The 18,571-nt window shown below is 32.2% G+C and overlaps 1 protein-coding gene across 2 annotated transcripts in view; it reads left to right on the plus strand.

The window, feature by feature from the left end:
- LOC129231317 (vinculin-like) overlaps positions 1 to 18,571 on the plus strand; it is a 91,558-nt gene that overhangs the window by 66,690 nt on the left and 6,297 nt on the right. For both annotated transcript variants that reach the window (XM_054865607.1, XM_054865606.1), the window contains 4 exons: positions 4,178 to 4,305; positions 12,352 to 12,467; positions 13,409 to 13,532; positions 16,630 to 16,720. In XM_054865607.1, the coding sequence (XP_054721582.1) occupies positions 4,178 to 4,305; positions 12,352 to 12,467; positions 13,409 to 13,532; positions 16,630 to 16,720 (459 nt within the window). The remainder of the gene's footprint in view (positions 1 to 4,177; positions 4,306 to 12,351; positions 12,468 to 13,408; positions 13,533 to 16,629; positions 16,721 to 18,571) is intronic.

Consider the following 18,571-nt stretch of genomic DNA (forward strand, 5'->3'; position numbering starts at 1 on the left):
GGCTTATTTTGGTGTTCCTTTGATGCCTCGTGTCACTCAAAGCATTAACATTTTGCTGTAAGTTTTATCTGTTAGCATCTGCTTTTGGTTTACTATATTTATTATTTCTGCAGTAGTACACAATTCAAAGTATATTGAGCAAAAACAAATGTTTTTATTTGATTACATCACTATGCATGCGTATAGTGCATAATAATAAAATAGAATGTATTATTTGCAGATCATGTGTAAAAGCAATTGCTTGACCCAATAATCACGATTTGATTTATTATAGACTGAAAGAAAATAAAAATGAAAAATAAATTCTCTGCCCAAAAAAATTAAAGTTTTTTAGAAATTGGGAAAAATCGATGCAGACCTTGCGATTTTGGACCTTGATGGATTTCTGGTCCTCCACTATAGTCTGTTCATGTGATGATATTAAGCATGTGAGTAAGAAATAGTTCTTTGGAGCTAATTGTGGTTGAACAGATATAGAAAGGAAATGCATTCCTCTTTACTTATTTTGAGGAAGAGACTTTTATTTCAGTTTCAATGATGTAATTATTTCTCTATATAATGCAGAGTGTACTGGGGTAATAATTAAATTTATTTATGCAAAGTAAACATTTTAATTTTCAAACTCCTTTGTATTTTTAACTTTGAGCAGTCAGTTAGTTTATTTTTTTTAGATTTCTGGATTTCATAAATTTCTTATTTACATTTTACTGTGCATGTCTTTCAAGTGAAGATTTGCCTTTAGTGAATTTATTGTAAATTTTAGCATAACCTTGTGTATATTTCATACACTTTCTGTTTTTTTTATATTTTTTTACTATTAATAGTGGCCATTGAAATCAATAAAATGTCGGACCAAACCATAATCATCAAATTGTTTAAAATGTTAATTTTTGCAGTGAAAGCAGTTTACAAAAAGTGTAGTATTTCTCTTTAGGTGGAATTTCTATGCTTAGTTTCCTTCATATGAAATTTTGATTCATATTGTCAGTTTGGTTAAAATTTCAACTTTTTTATTTATCTACTGAAAAGAATATATTAGCCGATCAATTAATTTGCAGGCATGTTATTTCAGCATGCATTTTCATGAATATGTAGCATCTGGTTTGTTGTTATATTTGCCTAACTGATAGATGCCATTGTTGTATGTGGTATTGTCTTGGTATAGGAACTTCATTGACAACTATTTTGGGGGGAAGGGAGGATGTGATTGGATTTTTTTTAAACAAAAATTCCTATGTGAAAGTCAGTCTGCAAAGTAACTTCAGGTTTGTCGCCTATGCTTTGCAAAATCCGAATTAATTTTCAAATTTAAATTTTGCATGTGACAGAAGCATAAGAGTATTGTGATGGGAAAGACCTTGATGCACATTCTAAAGGAAATATTTTAATGTGCTGCAGCATGCTTTGCATGGGGGACTGTAATCACCTTAATATCCTTAGAATGAAGCATTTGTTTGCATAGGAGCTTAATTTTTAATCTTCAAATATTTTCCCTTTCATTCTCTTGAAACAAAACATGTTCAGGTTGTATTATTAATGTGTGATACAAAACAGGCATTTACTGTTTTTGAAATTTGAAATTAATTTACGGGAATAAAGAATTGCTTATTTATTTAATTTTCTCCATATATACACTCAAGAGCCAAAATATTATGACCACTCCTACATTTTGCAATGAACTCGACTGGATGACGTGGAAGGCACGTGATAAGGTGGAAGTGGTATTTAACTGCTGCTGGAGAGTGTGGAGAATCATTTTTTCACTTACTTCTGTGTGTGATGGGAAAAGCTGCGGATCTAAGCGATTTTGATTGAGGGCAGATTGTAATGGCTCGAAGGCTCAGAACAAGTATTTCAGAAACTGCACGACTCATGGGTTGTTCGCGACCTACAGTTGTTAGTACTTATGTAAAGTGGATGAATGACGGTGAAACCAGCAGTAGATGACATGGTATTGGACGTCCACATGCTATCGAAGAAAAAGGTCGTCGGAGATTGTCTCGCTTGGTTAAGCGAAACCAGAGCCAGACAGTGGCTTAGCTGACAGCCCAATACAATGCAGGGCCAAGTAGAATAGTTTTGGAGCACACTGTTCAGCGGACACTGTTAGATATGGGGCTGCACAGCAAATGTCCCCCTCTTGTGCCTTTGGTGACCAAGCGTCACCACCAACTGCGCCTGTGCTGGGCCCGGGAACATTGCGACTGGTCCATGGATCAGTGGGAGAGAGTTGCCCGGTCAGATGATTCACGTTTTGTCGTGCATCATGGAGATGGCCTTGTCAGGATATGCTGTCTTACAGGCGAACAGTTGCTCCCTCAATGTACAGTAGGTCATACACAGGCCGGTGGTGGCGGTATTATGCTTTGGAGGACATTCTCTTGGGCATCTCTGGAACCCATGGTTGTGGTACAGCAGACCCTGAATGCCACAGGGTATCTGAACATCATTGCAGACCAGTTGCACCCTTACATGGCTTCTGTTTTTCCAGCTAGAAATGGAATGTTCCAACAGGACAGCGCCCCGTGTCACAAGGCTAAAATTGTGCTGGAGTGGTTCGAGGAACATAATGCTGAATTCCAGTTAATGTCCTGGCCGCCTAACTCACTGGATCTCAATCCGATAGAAAACATTTGGGATGTCATGGGATGGCAGCTCAGAGTTCAAAGACCACCAATTCGCAATATCTCGGATTCGCGTGACAATTGCTTAATCATCTGGTACAATCTGTCTCCGATCATTTACCAAGGACTTGTGGCATCCATGCCAAGGAGGGTTGAAGCTGTGTTGCGCTCCAAAGGTGGGCCAACTCGTTATTGACAGGTGGTCAAAATGTTTTGGCTCTTGAGTGTATATAATGCATACAGAGTGTTCCGTTTTAACCTGCAGGACCTTTATTTTCGCAACCGTTAGTCCTTGATGTGCACTTCCAATTGCAAAAATGTTCAAAATTAGATGTAGAGTTAAGATATTGAAAGTTTGAAGTAAAAATGAAAAGAAGTCAAAAAATACAAAATTTAACTTTTTATACGGCACCAGGTCCCCCAACTTAGGGAAATAATCCCCAACAATTCCAACACAAAAAGTTTGATATTAGTACGACCAATACTCATCAATACTCATCGAGATATGAAACTCAGCGTTTTGTGACTTACACTACTTTTCACTTGCCATCAATAACACCTTTTGGGGGGAGATATAGCGGTTAACAAGTGTTTAAAATTCTACGTGTGCATAGAGTGGTTTTTCAAATTGTTCAAGGTTTTGTAGTGTGTTTTTGCATATCATGGCATAACATTTGCATTAATTTTTGAATAGCAATGAAAAATATAAATGATTTGTTATTCTTACTTTAACTACCTATCATTCTTCTAAAAGGGTGATAAGTTCCAATCTTATCTTCTGTATGATCTCTTAAAACTTTGAACTAGAATACCGCCTTGAGTGGAAGTTGCACAAATATCAAGTTTTTTGTGTCGGTAATAGTTTTGAATGCAGATTATTTCTTTAATTATTAGTTAGGAGACCTAGGTAGCATATAAAAAGTTAAATTTTGTATTTTTTTGACTTGTGTTTATTTTTGCTTCAAACTTTCAATATCTTAACTCTGCATCTGATTTTGAACATTTTTGCAATTGGAAAGCAGACATCTAGGACTAACGATTGCAAAAATAAAGGTCTTGCAGGTTGAAAAGGAATGCCCTGTATATATATATATATATATATATATATATATATATATGTGTGTGTGTGTGTGTGTGTATGTTCAGTTTAAAGAGCTCTGCATCTCAACATAATGAAGAAGATATTTTTCTTAGCTAGTGGCATATCTAGATTTTGAGTTAGTGGGGGAATGGAGGACCACTGATTGGTTAAACTCATACAGAGCATTCTGAAAATTACATAATTCTTAAATGTGGGCTGAAGGTTGAAAAAACATTTAATTAATCATAGAATGTGTAACATCCTGCACTCCTTTTTAGTTCTATTTGATATTTTATCTAGTGAAAACAGTCGGAATAAATATCAACATTTTGATTTCACATTGCAAGATGATTATTTCAATGATTTTACTTGTAAAAAATTAGTTGAAGCCTCAGTATATTTTTGTTTTATATTGCTTATTCATTAAAATTTCAAAATGTATTGGTATCTTAATGGTTGATTTAAATATTAGATGAAGCTCCACCACGTCCACCTTTACCAAACTCTGAAGAGCATCCTCCTCCACGCCCACCACCTCCAGAAACAGATGATGAATTTGAAGCGCATTTTCCAATAATTCAACCAAATCAGCCTATAATGGTAAGCTTTGTTTCTTTTAAATAAGAAAAACTCTTTTTCTGTGCTCATTCTATGTGCCGCCCCTCTACTCTGTCTATATTTTTTTCGTAAGTCTTGTTCACACACAAATGTTTTTAAACAGTTTTTGAAAAATTCATGTTGGTGCAATCTAAGACTACAAATTATTCAATAACAAAGATTATCCAATATGGCATGAAAATCTGCAGTCATGTGTTGAATATAAGAATATGAATAATTAAAATTTTACAGTAATTGAGTAATTTATTCTAGAAATGTATGACTGTATGTGTAATATGTATTTGTATAGTAGCAAAATTTGCATGTATAAACAGATAAATTTTAAAAGACACCCGCATGTATGCGGGTGTCTTTTAAAATTTACTGCATTACAAAAACAATTTGGTTTGAATGTACCATCTAAGCATCACAGTTACGTATATTCTTTATTGGGCCTAATAAACTAGATCTAAGTCAAATGCCTTTGACCACATTGAACTTTACCCACAGTTACATATTATAAAGAAATTTCTTTATTGCACTATGCATAGTGATGGGAGAGAGGAAGAATCAAAATCTCTGCAGATTCTTGAGTCAGAACTAGGCTGTTTGTTGTGGTTATGTAAAAGTAGATTTTTTTCTCACTGTTTCTGAAATATACAGAGTTACTTGCAGAAGTGCTCAGAGAAAAATAAAGGTTGTCACCCAGCTGTGTGCAAACCAGTACTGAAGAGAGAAGACTGCTGTATTTGCTGCATGAATGTGATTTATCAACCTTTTCTTCCCAATACTCTATCTCTTTGCCTGAAGGCTTAAATTTTCCATGTGTTCTAGTGGTCAAATGTAGCATGCTGGCATTGGAGCCAGACTCTATAGACAGGATCTTATCCCTTCACATGGAGCTTTAATGCATCATATTTTCTTCTCTGACTACAGTAAACACCTGATTATCCTCGGAATAGGGTGGCTCAGTAACCGCGGATAAGGAAGAGCCGCAGATAATTCAAATAATAGGTAAAAATGATATTAGTGTGTACAATAGCTTAAAAATATGAATGATACTCATACATTAGTTTAAATTATAGCTAAAAACGATAACATTGAATGTAAAAATCTTATGTAAGAGCTAAAAACAAACATTTTTCTACATTCAGTAAATCATCATTATTGAAAAAAAAATGAAAAGACCAGTTGATAATCCGACCGCTGCTAATCGGGAGTTGACTGTCCCTTCTTAGCACAAAACCTTCGGACCACTATGCTTTAATGGAGTTTATCATGCATTGGTATTGAAGTTAACAGCAAACTGACTACTCAATTACATGAGGGGCATGTGTCTTGTAGAGTTAATGCCACTCTAACTTCAAATCACTGCAATGTGCTACTTCGACAATGTCAAACTAGATATCAAAGTCAATTTGAAACAAATAGAATTTTAGAAAATAATAAAAGAGAGAAATAATGTTTTGAGTTATTTTGAAGAAGAAAATCATTTTCACTCTGGATGAAGCGAATATATTCTTATATCCTTCTGATTGTGTTTAGGTAATGTTTTGTATTTGTTCCCCATAGTAATTGATTTTTCAAACACCTTTTATTATTTTCATCATATTAATTCTTTATTGTAATGGGGTACTTGATATAAACTTTAGCATTTTAACAAAAAGGGTCTCAAAAGTGTGGTACATGGAAAAGAGATTTGATACTTAAAATATTAATCTTAGAACTGCTGCTGTGCTTTTTGTAACTTGCTTTTTTTACATAAGGCACTCTCTGATAGCAGTCTTAGTAAATTCTTTAATGAAGCAATTTTTTTTTAAATGAATTTAAGGAAAAGAGGATTTTGTTTCTATGTTTATTGCTAAAAATTTAAGTGATTTATCCTATTTTTCCATTTGCTTATTTTCTTAGCATTTGATTGACTAATAATATGCTAATAGTGTACTCAGTAATATTAATTTTGTTATGAAACGAAAATTTCTCACTAACTGTTACTCTTTTATTTCTTGCTTTGCAATAAGTCAATTAACTGTGCCTTGCTTTTAGTGTCTGTTTAACTTTATGTTATAAATGAATACTTATTCCATTGTAACATTTTAAGAGTAATGCTTTTTCTTACAACTCTGATAAAAAAATTGATAAATTATCTTATTTATAACTCTTAATTTTTTTTTCATCGAATTCATGTAATCAGATATCATTTTTATCATTCGCTTTTGCTGCTGATGTAAACGATGTAAGTTTTAATGCTTTGTCAACAATTATTCTTGTTACTATGCTTTCAAATCATTTGTTGTCAAATGTATTTTTATGACCCATCATTTTTATAATTAAAATTAATTTATAACAATATGTGATATGAATAATAAAATTAATGTCAAGAATGTTTTTTGGTAAGTATTCTGAGCATTCATTTCAATTTTTTCTCTTCAAAATAGACTGACTTGAAAACTTCATTTAATCCATTGATGTAATCAAACTGATGTATTTTGACTATGAATAATGCTGTCTTTTGTCTAACCAGACGTAGGATCAACTTATGAAAACTTTTTTTTTTTTTTTTGAAAGATAGTCATATTAATCTTTGTTCAATCATAGAAGAAAAATGAAATTGTATCATGCATACTGAGAGAAAAAGAAAGGTATCAACTGACAGGATTAAATTATTCTTTAAAACCGCATAAATGAAATTTTGATAAGGTACGGTATACAAAAAAAATGATATAATTAATGTACTGTCTTCTACATCTTATAATCCCTACAGATAATCTGTGTAAAAAGTTGAAATTGTTGTGATGCATATTGTATGGTCTTGGATTATACAATGAACTTCTTTTTTAAATGAAGGTTATTAAAATCATACTTCTGAGTAGAGGAATAACAAAATTACCTAAAAATTTATCAAAACATTTACTCCTAGCTACAAGCTAGTATAAATAGTTAACTATATGAAGCAAGAAAGTCGTTATTAAAAGAAAATATTTTTCTAAATGTTACTTTTTATATTATTTAGATCTGGAATGGACCACCATGAGGGAAAAAATGATAGGCACCATTTTGAGTGAAATAATTTTTGAAGCTAAAAGCTTGTTTTCAAGGGTGTATCCAGTTCAAAAGGGAAGGGGGGCATATTTGTTATTCAGGCAATTAGGGGGGTCCATTCCCCCTCTCTCGATTCTAGAAACCATGTAATTATGCATTTTATTATTTGCATTGCATATATATGTTGCAGCTACCCCCCCCCCCCCCTCCAGATATACCCATGCATGTTTTTATATTAAGCGTTCAAAAGAGTTACCATTTGGCATTTGCATATTCAATACTTGGCATTAATATCCAATTTTTAAGTATTTCTCTGATTCCACATGTGTGATATTGGTGTTTTACTACAATTGTGCAGCAATATTTTAGCATTTGGTTTACAATATTTTCTCATTAATGCATAGCACCAGTTCTTCATTTTAAGAAGTTTTCTTTGCTTTCTATTATGGATTTGTGTAAGTTAAAAATATACAGTGAAGCACCCTTTGTACGTTTCTGAAGGGGCTGTATAAAATAAGCGTACAAATGAAAAAGCTTATAATAGGTATCCGTTAATATGCATTAGACTCTGCAGGGACCAATTTAAAAAATGCATTATTGATAAAAATATATAAAAGAGAAACGTATAAACGGTGCTTTACTGTATTTAGAGAGTGAAGTGCATGTAATTCTTCGAAGTATATATAAGGTTTAGATGTTTGACTACCACTTAAGGGCAATACAAGCTGGGTCTGGGCATCAGAATTGATTTAGCATTAGTCTACATTAAGAATCAGATACAATCAATCAATATTTACGTATTTAAATATATTTACAACCAAATCTAACATTGCTCAGAATAAATTGATGTTATTGTTTCAATATTAATCAAAAGTAATAATTACTCTAAAAGCGAAACAAATAAAGAGAAAAGGGTCACTGTATTTTGGAAAAAAAAAACCACCATGGTATCTTTATCTGATGTTTTATGTTTCTTTTTTTTAAGGCATGTGTTTTTAATTTAAATGTTCGGAATCTCATTCATACTTAGCTTTTGCCTATTGAATACTTTGTCTGTTTGCTTTTTTTTGAGCAATCACGATTGCTTATTGTTCTCATTTGACCGTTTTTGAGGTCCATGCCTTTTTCAGCTTGGACCAGAAGCCTCTGCAGCACCACCGTCCTCTGCATGTGGAGCGGGGCATCTGGTCCTGAGCTATCCGCTTCTCCTGGTCGGAGGCGTCCATGTCCTAGACACATGCATGCTCATACACATACACACGCCTACGTGCATACACACAGGTCTACACACACACAAGCCTATACACTTACACACACAACTATGTACACGTAACCGCCCAGGAGGAGAGGCAGGCTTGGGGGGGGGGGGGGGACAAGAGCTGTTTCTAGAAACAATAACTCCAATGAGTAGGATCCTGTCTTAGTTTGTGATTGCGAAAAACATAATTTGAATTAAAAATTTCAGAATTCAAATTAAATCTTTTAATATTTTTCATCAATGACATGTGTCATACAAAACATTAGCATTTTTCTTTTGTTGTGAAAAAATCTATTAGCATCTGCTCTTGGTGCATGATATTTCTTATTATTTTCTCATTAGGGAACAATATAAATCATATTGAGCAAAAATACAAATGTATTTTTTGGAATCAATATTATGTACTGAAATGCAATGTTTGGTGCAAGTAATTATAATGCCAATCACATGGTGAATGCATGAGCAAAACATGCCATATACAGTCAATTCGCGATAACTCAAAGTCTGATCATTCGAATGTTATTATAACTTGAAGTTTTTATCAAGTCCCGACCCCTTTGTCTTTTATTCCATGCTAATTATTCTCACTATCTCAAAGTTAACTTCCTTTAACTCCAAGTTTTTCAAAGATGACTCGAAATTTATTTCAGAAGAATGGGAAAATACAAGAAGGAAACAAGTGACTATGAGAGAAAAATTCATTCTCCTTCACTTGCAATGCATGCATGTTAGGCCTCTAAAGCTGTTGAGCCCATGTGCGATAAAGGAGTTACACATTCGGAAATGAGCCTAGCTTGTTTTCTTTTGTTGTACTGTACCGTTTACACTTAGACATGTTGCTGGACTACTTTTAAACTGTCAAGTTGTCAACTCAACTGATTTATTTTATTCAGAGGCTGAACTAAGTTGGGATTCATTCCCCTTCAATCTTTAGTTCGATCATTTGCTGATAAGTTCCCAAGAGAGAGAAAAAGAGTATTCTTTACTATTAAAGATGTCTAAGCAAAAGCTAAAAACCTCAGATTTAGAAAGCAAAGAATATCTTATTTATGACATTGAAAGGAATCCAACAATCAAAAAGAAAGATTCTTCAAAAGGTGGTACGAATTTATGAATCTGAATTTGAAACAAATGAAGATGTACACTTTTCCTGAAGTAGAATCAGCTTTATTCAGGTGGTTCCAGCAGTATCGAATTCAAGACCATGCCATTTCTAGATGTTTACTGTGTGAGAAAGCAATGAATTTTGCTATATTACTGAACTTAGAAAATTTCCACGCGTTGCTGGATGGGTGGAGAAGTTCAAGACCAGACACAACTTCGTCTTCAGAACTCTTCACGGAGAAACTTAATATAGTGCTTGAAAACATTTAAGTTCTGTAATTTTGTCTGTTATATGTACAATCCGATTAAAATATTCGATGGTTTTTAATATTAAAATGTCGAAAACTGAAACTAGCAGTAAGTTGAACTTCCGATAAGCCAAAGTTTTTCGTCGGTCCCTTTAGATTCCAGTTATTGCGAATTGACTGTACTTTCCACTTTTTAAATAAAATATTGCCTCAAAAAACATTTTTTAAAAACATTAAGTTCATAATTGATAATTGTTTTTTTTTTTATGATTTGGTAATTTGTTTTCACGAAAATGAAATTTTGGTGAACTGGTTTTTTGATAATTGATTTCCAGACAAGAGGTTCTGTATTGTATATGATTTCATGAAACAAATAAAGAAGGGGGGGGGGTAATTTGGCTAGATATGTTTAAAAAGCAAATTGTGTAATTTCTATCTGATGTTTCAATTCTTCATGTCAATGTTATATCATAAGTCATAAGTTTATTTTCTTATGACATTTTAAATTATAATGTTTTCTATGTGTATTTAATGTAACATTTTTCTTCTGAAAAATAATTTAATATGGTGCAAAATATAGTAATAAATTGCAGTAAAAGATATTGCATTCTGGATTTGAGTTCAATACAATTTTGATCTCTTTATATACTTTACTTTTAGTGTTTTTCCCAGGAAACCAGAGAGAGCAAATTTTTTCAATATCAGGGCATCTAGTTGTCAGGAAAGTACTAAAGAATTCAAATTTTAATATCAGCAGCAAAAAAAAAAAGAAATAAATAAATAAAATCTTGAAAAATGAATTTCACTAAAATAGTTCATTTTAATCATTCAACAACTATTTTTATGGTTTAAAAGTCCCCCCCCCCACCTAATCTCACCAATGCCTTTAACTATGTAGAATATAAGTGGAATGAAAGAAATTCCTAAAATCTTTCTCCTTCTGTTTATCTCTTTTTCAAAACTTTTTTTATTTTGTTTTCATTGAAATGTAGTAACCTGCATCAATAATTATCTAAATGTTTGCTAAGTTCGACTTTTTTTTTTTTTGCCGTATGGAATTGGAAGTTGGCAGTATTATTAGATTATCTAAGATAAGTGCAGTTAATCTCTCTTAATATGATTACGTTTAATGCTAAATCATTGCCAAATTAAACGTTTTGTTTGTTAAGCTTGGTTTTCTATCTAATTGCATTTAAAATTTCAGGTACGTACAGTAAATTGAAAGTCTTGGCTAAGACAGACAAAAATTTCTGACCTCTTTACTTGAAATGTTTGTGGTTGAATACTGTAATTTTCTTTTTTAGAAATCATTCATCAATTTGTTAGATAGTAAAAGTCCCATTGTGTATCGAGAAGGAAATGTTAAATATTTCACATAGAAAATAAAGTCTGTACATTTGTTTACTCATGGACATTTTAGTTTACTCAGAGAGAATAAAACTGTTCAGCTTCCACTGTGGATTACAACGCATTCTGAGATTGTGGAGTATCATCTTTCTTTTTCAATGTTTTTTCTGAATGTATTAATTGATTACAATGCATGTATTAGTAGTAATATTTTCTAAATATATGGGTAAGCATTTCTTTGTTTTTTCACAGTAGCACACATTCAGGGTTGTTACGAATACCGGCTAATACGAATAAATTCATGGATTTTTGACATTTTGTATCAACCAAGTTCAACTGCCCATATATTTTATATCTATAAATGTTAGATATCTAAATATTTTGTGTGTTTCTGAATTACATATTTCTTTTTTATTGCAATGCAGAAGATACCATCTCTTCTATACGTCTAATGAAAAATTTTTATCGTTTTCAATTATATTTTGCTTCCTTTCTTTTCAACAGAAGTAAGAGCATTAATAACAGTTACTGTAAAAATAAGTCATCGTTCTCATTTTAGGATTTGAAAGATTTTGTTTAAAATGAAAAATTGACTTTGATAATCATGTGTGCTCTTTAAATTTGTACACAAGAACAGAGTTCATTAATATCAGTAAATTAGTCTTTTTTATGCAAAGGAATGTTAAGAATTTACACAAAAGTGATCTTTACAAAATTACAGCCAAGTCAAAAATTTAATTTTGTCAAAATAGCTGTAGGAACTATGATTATATACAGGTATAACCATACCTGAGCTGTCTGCCTGTACCTGGACCATACCTGTTGCACATCATGTAAACAGAATTGCACTTAACACTGATGTTTATTAAATTCAAACTTTTCAAGCAAATCTGTAAAATGTACTGTTAAAATTTGAAACAATTAAAGTTAGAGGAAATGAAACAGCAATTTTAAATGAATTACTAGCTTTAATGTAAAGTATTAAATTTTAAATGAATTACTAGCTTTAATGTAAAGTATTAAATTTTAAATGCATACATTATTTTATAGGTGGCTGCCCATGGACTTCATCAAGAAGTAAAACAATGGTCTAGCAAAGATAATGAAATTATTGCAGCTGCTAAGAAAATGGCATTGCTCATGGCTAAACTTAGTCAACTTGTGAGGTAATTTTCTGTATACAGTTTAGCTGGTCACTTTCCATGCTTAATGTTTCATTTAATGAAAATGTTGTGCTGAAATTAATTCGAGTTATTAATGTTACATGCAGAAATAAATGACGATCTGATAAAAAATTATTCAGTTGAAAACTTTAAATTTGTTTTTCCTAAATGCAGTCCACATGCTCAAGAATTTAAAACTGAATCCAGACATTAGATTAACAACCCTATCACTTGGAAAGTATTCTACTAATATCACTCATGTCCACCCCCTCTCCCTCCCTTTGCTGCATCTTCGTTGAAAGAGATCTTCCTTTTCTTCCTGAATACAATTTTTCTATTCTTTAATATTGTCTGATACTAAAGCAAAAAATTCATTAAATTTTGAGTATCTCATATGAAAGTACCTACCTCAGACTGTAAAGCGTGTAATGTAACGCATGTAAAAATTTGTTGATCACTTGGAAAAGATATTTTGTTACATAAATAACATTTATGTAACATTACATCAATAAAGTCGCAACTAGCTATTTTATTGATGTAATGATTTGTTTCTTTATGTTTTATAAACAAATGGGCTGACTTAGATTATCAATTTAAATTCGATAAGTATAACTTTATTATTATTTTTATAAATAATGGCAGTTAACTATAAGAACCTTTTCTGGAGCATTAAGTGATTTAAGCAACATTAAATGCTTCTGCATTTTACTTTGTGTTTTGTTTTCATGTATATTGAATTCAAAATGAATCTGTACTTGCTCTTACGAATGACATTAAAATCATGTAATTCCCATGCTCCCTGTTTAAGCATTATGTGCAAAATGTATAAGTTTACGAAGTAATAAAACATTAAGTTTTTGAATTAATCCTCCCTTCCACTTACATTTGCAGCATTACATAACTTCATTTGTCTGGTTGAAGCTCATTTTTTTCCTTTGTTATAGAGGTGACAGTGGTTCTAAAAGGGATCTGATTGCTTGTGCAAAGGACATTGCTGAAGCTTCTAAAGAAGTTACTCGTCTAGCTAAAGAACTTGCACGCATGTGTACTGATAAACGAATGCGTACAGTATGTATCTCTGTTGGTTTATTTAGCTTGTTAAGAAGTCATAAAGAATATTTAATTGCTTATTTTTTTATGCTTATTAAGAAACTAGAAAATTGTCCATCAAGGTATAATGGGTGAAAATAGCTTCTAAATTTGAAAGAAGCAACTGCCTGTTTAGTGATATTTTGATAGTAATTTTAACCCTAAACTCCAGTAGGTAGCGTTAATCCTTGACCACTTTTTACTTTCTTCATTCTCCTAAAATTAGTCTTACCAGTAAAATAGTTAAGTAACCATATCCAATCCAGTCTTGCTAAAATAAAGCATTTTCCTGCATGTTAAGCATTGCCAGAAAATACTATCGAATTACCATGCTGTGGCTTGAGTTTCAGTGTTGGTCACAACACTACTCAATCAGTGAAATGGCTATTATATATGAGGATTCTTAACCAGAATCAAAATTTTTTTTTAAAGACAGTGATTTGAAAGCTGCTAACATATTTAAATACACATGACAAGATGGTAAAAAAAATACTAGTGTATGCAGTAGTTAAAAGAACCAGTAACACTTGCATGCATTTAAACTATAGCTAAAAACGATAACAGTGTGTTATAAAAAATGTATATAAAAGTTAAGCAAAGATTGGTCATTATTACAAATGGTTTACTCACATAAGTAAGCTAATAATAGATTAACTAAAACAGGTTAAACTAGGTAACAACAAAAGCTCATAGTGAAAGGGAAGAGAATTTTTGCATATAAAACTGGTTTAATCACTTGTTTATTTACATAATATAGAAACCAAGGTTAGATCTACATTCCAGTTATCTTCTGTGTTGATTTTGGCATTGTTAATTTTACAAATGCTTAAATTTATCTGATGAGAGGATAACTTTCTCAAAATTAGAGACATCTTCATTGTTTAATCTTCCATTATTTAAATAAATTCGACGTTAAAAGTTTTATTTCTTTAAAAAAGTCCATAATCTTTATTTTTGACCCCATTCATCTTTTAAGTAGAACTTATTTTGCATTCTTATCAAGTTCAATGATACATAAGTACAGTGTATTTGCAATAACTCAAAGTCCAATAACTCGAATATTACTATAGCTTGAAGTATTAATCAAGTGCCGATCCCTTTGCCTTTGATTTCATGCTGATTGTGCTCAATATCTTGAAGTTAACTTCCTTTAACTTGAAGTTTTTTCAAAGATGACTTGAAATTTATTTTAAAAGAACAAAAAGAGAAAGAAATCATTCACCTTCACTTGCAATTTCTGTGCAATAGACCTCTGAAGGAAGGAGAACACCTGTTGAGCCAATGTGCTATAAAGGAGTTACACATGCGGAAATGAGTATAGCTTGTTTTCTTTTGTTGTACCATACTGTTTACACTTAGACAGGTTGCTGGACTACGAATCTGTTTTTTAGCTGTCAAGTTGCCAAGTCTACTTAATGGTCTTTTATTCAAAGGCTGACCTAAGTTAAGAATCCCCTTCATTCTTTAGTTCAATCATTTGCTGATAAGTTCCTGAGAGATAGAGATGGAATTTTCTTTAGATATCTAAGTGGAAGCTAAAAACTTTAGATTAGAAAGTAAAGTAAATCTTATTTATAACATTGAAATTAATCCAACAATCAACCTGCAATGCAAAGAAGGATAATGCTTTGAAACAAGTTATTATTTGCAAGGTTCAGTCATTAGTCAGGCAGACAAAGTTACTGATCTGGGGGTCTTAATAAGTCAGGATTTAAACTTTAGCCAACAGTGCAGCATTGCTAGCAACAAAGCCAATAAGATGCTTGGGTTTATCAATATATCTATTTCAAATAAATCTAAAGAAGTTCTTCTGCCCTTATATAGAAGTTTGGTAAGACCCCATTTGGAGTATGCTGTTCAGTTTTGGTCTCCTTATCTTAAGAAAGACATTAATGTATTGGAAAGGGTTCAAAGGCGGGCTACAAGGCTAATAAGTGGACTTTCCCACTTAGATTATGATTCCAGGCTTAGAAGGCTAAAAATGTACAGTCTTGAGCAATGAAGAGATCGAGGGGACATGATTCAGCTGTTTAAATTTATTAAAACGAAAGATGTTACAGGGCTAAAGTTTAGCACTGAAAACAGGACAAGGGGTCAATGTTTTAAGCTATTTAAATCTCAGGCTAACATGGATATTAGGAAAAATTATTATTTTAGCAGGGTAGTGGAACCTTGGAACAGCTTACCGGAAGAGGTGGTAATGAGCAAAGGAGTAGACAGTTTTAAGAGGGCCATTGATCTTCACTGGGGATTGTAAATTGACTAGGACCAGTCTAGCTGGGCCCAGAGCCTGTTGCTGGTCGTCACTTTTGTATTTGTATTTGTAAATATGGCTCCAAATACTCTCTCTGTCAACGATATTAACAGAAACTTCAAAAGCGGTATGAATCCATGAATCCGAATTCAAAACGAATGAAGATGTGCACCTTTCCTAAAGTGGAATCAGCTCTATTAAAGTGGTTCCAGCGGTATTGAATTCAAGACTACTCCATTTCTAGATGTTTGCTGCCTGAGAAAGCAACGAATTTTGCTATATTACTGAACATAGAAAATTTCCACACCAGTGCTGGATGGGTGGAGAAGTTCAAGACCAGACACAACTTCGCCTTCAGAACTCTTCACGGAGAAACTGTGAATATAGTGCTTGAAAGCTTTTAAGTTCTGTAATTTTATCTGTTATCTGTACATATTAATTAAAATATTCGATGGTTTTTAATATTAAAATGTCGAAAACCAAAGCTAGAGATAAGTCGAAGTTTTTTGTCAGTCCCTTTAGATTCGAGTTATTGAGAATTGACTGTGTTTATGTTAACTTAATTGTGCTAAAGGCTGATAATCAGTTGAAAAATAGCAACAAACCACAATGGGCTAAAATCCTTAACAAGGCAGCTCTTTTCACCCCTGAAATACGTGTGCACTGTTTATTGCTATTTGCAGCAATTTTAAGCTTGCTATTATGTTTTCAATTTATTGTTCATAGGCAAGCAATTTATTTGAAAAATTAATTTAACTTTAAAAGAAAAATGATTTATATTCCAATGTGTAATTTTTTACTAAGACATCAATTTTCTTCTAGAACATTCTCCAAGTTTGTGAACGCATTCCAACTATTGGAACTCAACTCCGAATATTATCAACCGTCAAAGCCACTATGCTTGCTGGTCAAGGTAAGAATTATTTAAAATTATGAGTATGATCAAATCAATAGCTTAGCATTTTTTAACTTGGATGCAAAAGCCTTGCTCCTGTTAGTGGGTGTTCATGATCCTTGGATATAATGGGATTTATTTATTTTTTAACCGTTAACATTCATGTGCTTTAATTGTATTTAATTCAGTTTGGTATAATTTGTCATATTCATATTATTTGCATAAAGCTATTTGAAACGTTACTCATTATTGACGTTACCATGCTTTAAAGGATCATTTGGAAGTTGAAATGCATAGTTATTTGCAAATTTGATACTGAGTAGTGTTTATGTACATCAATGATCTTTCTTACAATTGTGACACTTAAGCTGCATTCTCAAAAATAAACCATTCTTATTTTGAAAAAAGAAAATTTTAGAATTCTTATTTATAGTCAGTCATTACATTTCAATTTAGTTCTTTTGAAAATTTTTATTTTCAACTCGTGCTTCCCTGGAACATACTTGTGTTTATTTTAATGGCTTTGATTCTGCAAAAATTTGATTTATTTTCATTTTTTAACATACCAACGTTGAGCACATAATTTGCAGAAAGCTGTTTGCTGTGCTTGAGATTTCAATCCTTTTGCATCCTGCATATATTTTAGCACATTATTGGTTAAAATGTCCTTATTTATTTTGCAAACTTGAGTTAGTTACTGTTGAGTTAAATGGTTCTTTTTTTTTTTTTTTTGAAAATACTGAATTATAGAGGTATACACATTAATCTTTTTGTCTTTCATTTGTTTTTAAAATAAAATATTTGTTTTAATGCACTTTATAATTGTGGGGGCTCAGTGGAAAAGTCAAAAAGTATTACATTCCTAGAAAATGGGGAGAACAATGAACAAGGAAAGCAAATCAAAGCTCCCGATACATGCTCATATGCAGGGAGTTTTTCACAAGTTTTCTTTTGAAATTTATTTCATATTCTAAAAACAGCATTTCACAAACAAACTTGTTTCAACAAAGCTTGTTAATAGCAACCCATACTTTTTGCTTTCAACCAGTATTGAAATGGACTTATATAAGATTGACAGCTAGTAATCCTGAGGTGTACTACAGATAACTTTTTGAATAAGCAAAACATAAAAATTAAATAAATACCTTCATATAGAAAGTAAAATTAAAACCAACAACGTTTTATTGGACAAAACTTACTGATTACTTCAGACACGTGTTATGGCATCGCAATGAAAATGCACTGACCATCTCTAAGACAAGCTATTCTGATAAACTTTCACCAATTGCTGTGTTGTCATTGCGAAGCATGTATTACAGTTGAATGCTGCAAATTTCAACAAATTCTTTGAGCCCTTCTTAAAAGCAAAAATGTTGTATGAAATCATCCTTCTGTAATTAATTTTCACTGTGTCTACCCACCTGGAAAACATGGAACTGTCTAGGAAATTTACTTTTGTATGCAGAAAACCTGGAATTTTTTAAAAATTGTAACCAGTTTCAAAAGGTTTTTCCTTCTTTGCAGTTTAGTGAAGTTCATTTGATCAGAAATTCATGCAACTTGAAATTACTAAAAGAAAATTTTTCTTTCCTTAAACCAGTTCTTCAACCCCATCTTCTGTTCTTTAGTTTCGCACATTCCAGTTTCCCATGGGGGTTGAGAAGTTTACACCCCCTAACAATGGTAGTTTGGTTGCTTCTGTAACTACCAATGAAAAACTGTTTAGTTTCCTCATACCAGTTATAAATAAACTGTTCAAAGTAAGGGTAAACTATACTCAGTAAATTAGGGGTAATTAAGGGTCCAGTCATTTGAAAGTCTTATGGTGACAAACGTCCGCACAGAAGATTTTTGTATATTAAGATTTTT

The sequence above is a fragment of the Uloborus diversus genome, chromosome 10 (assembly GCF_026930045.1).
Source record: "Uloborus diversus isolate 005 chromosome 10, Udiv.v.3.1, whole genome shotgun sequence".
Classification (NCBI taxonomy): domain Eukaryota; kingdom Metazoa; phylum Arthropoda; class Arachnida; order Araneae; family Uloboridae; genus Uloborus; species Uloborus diversus.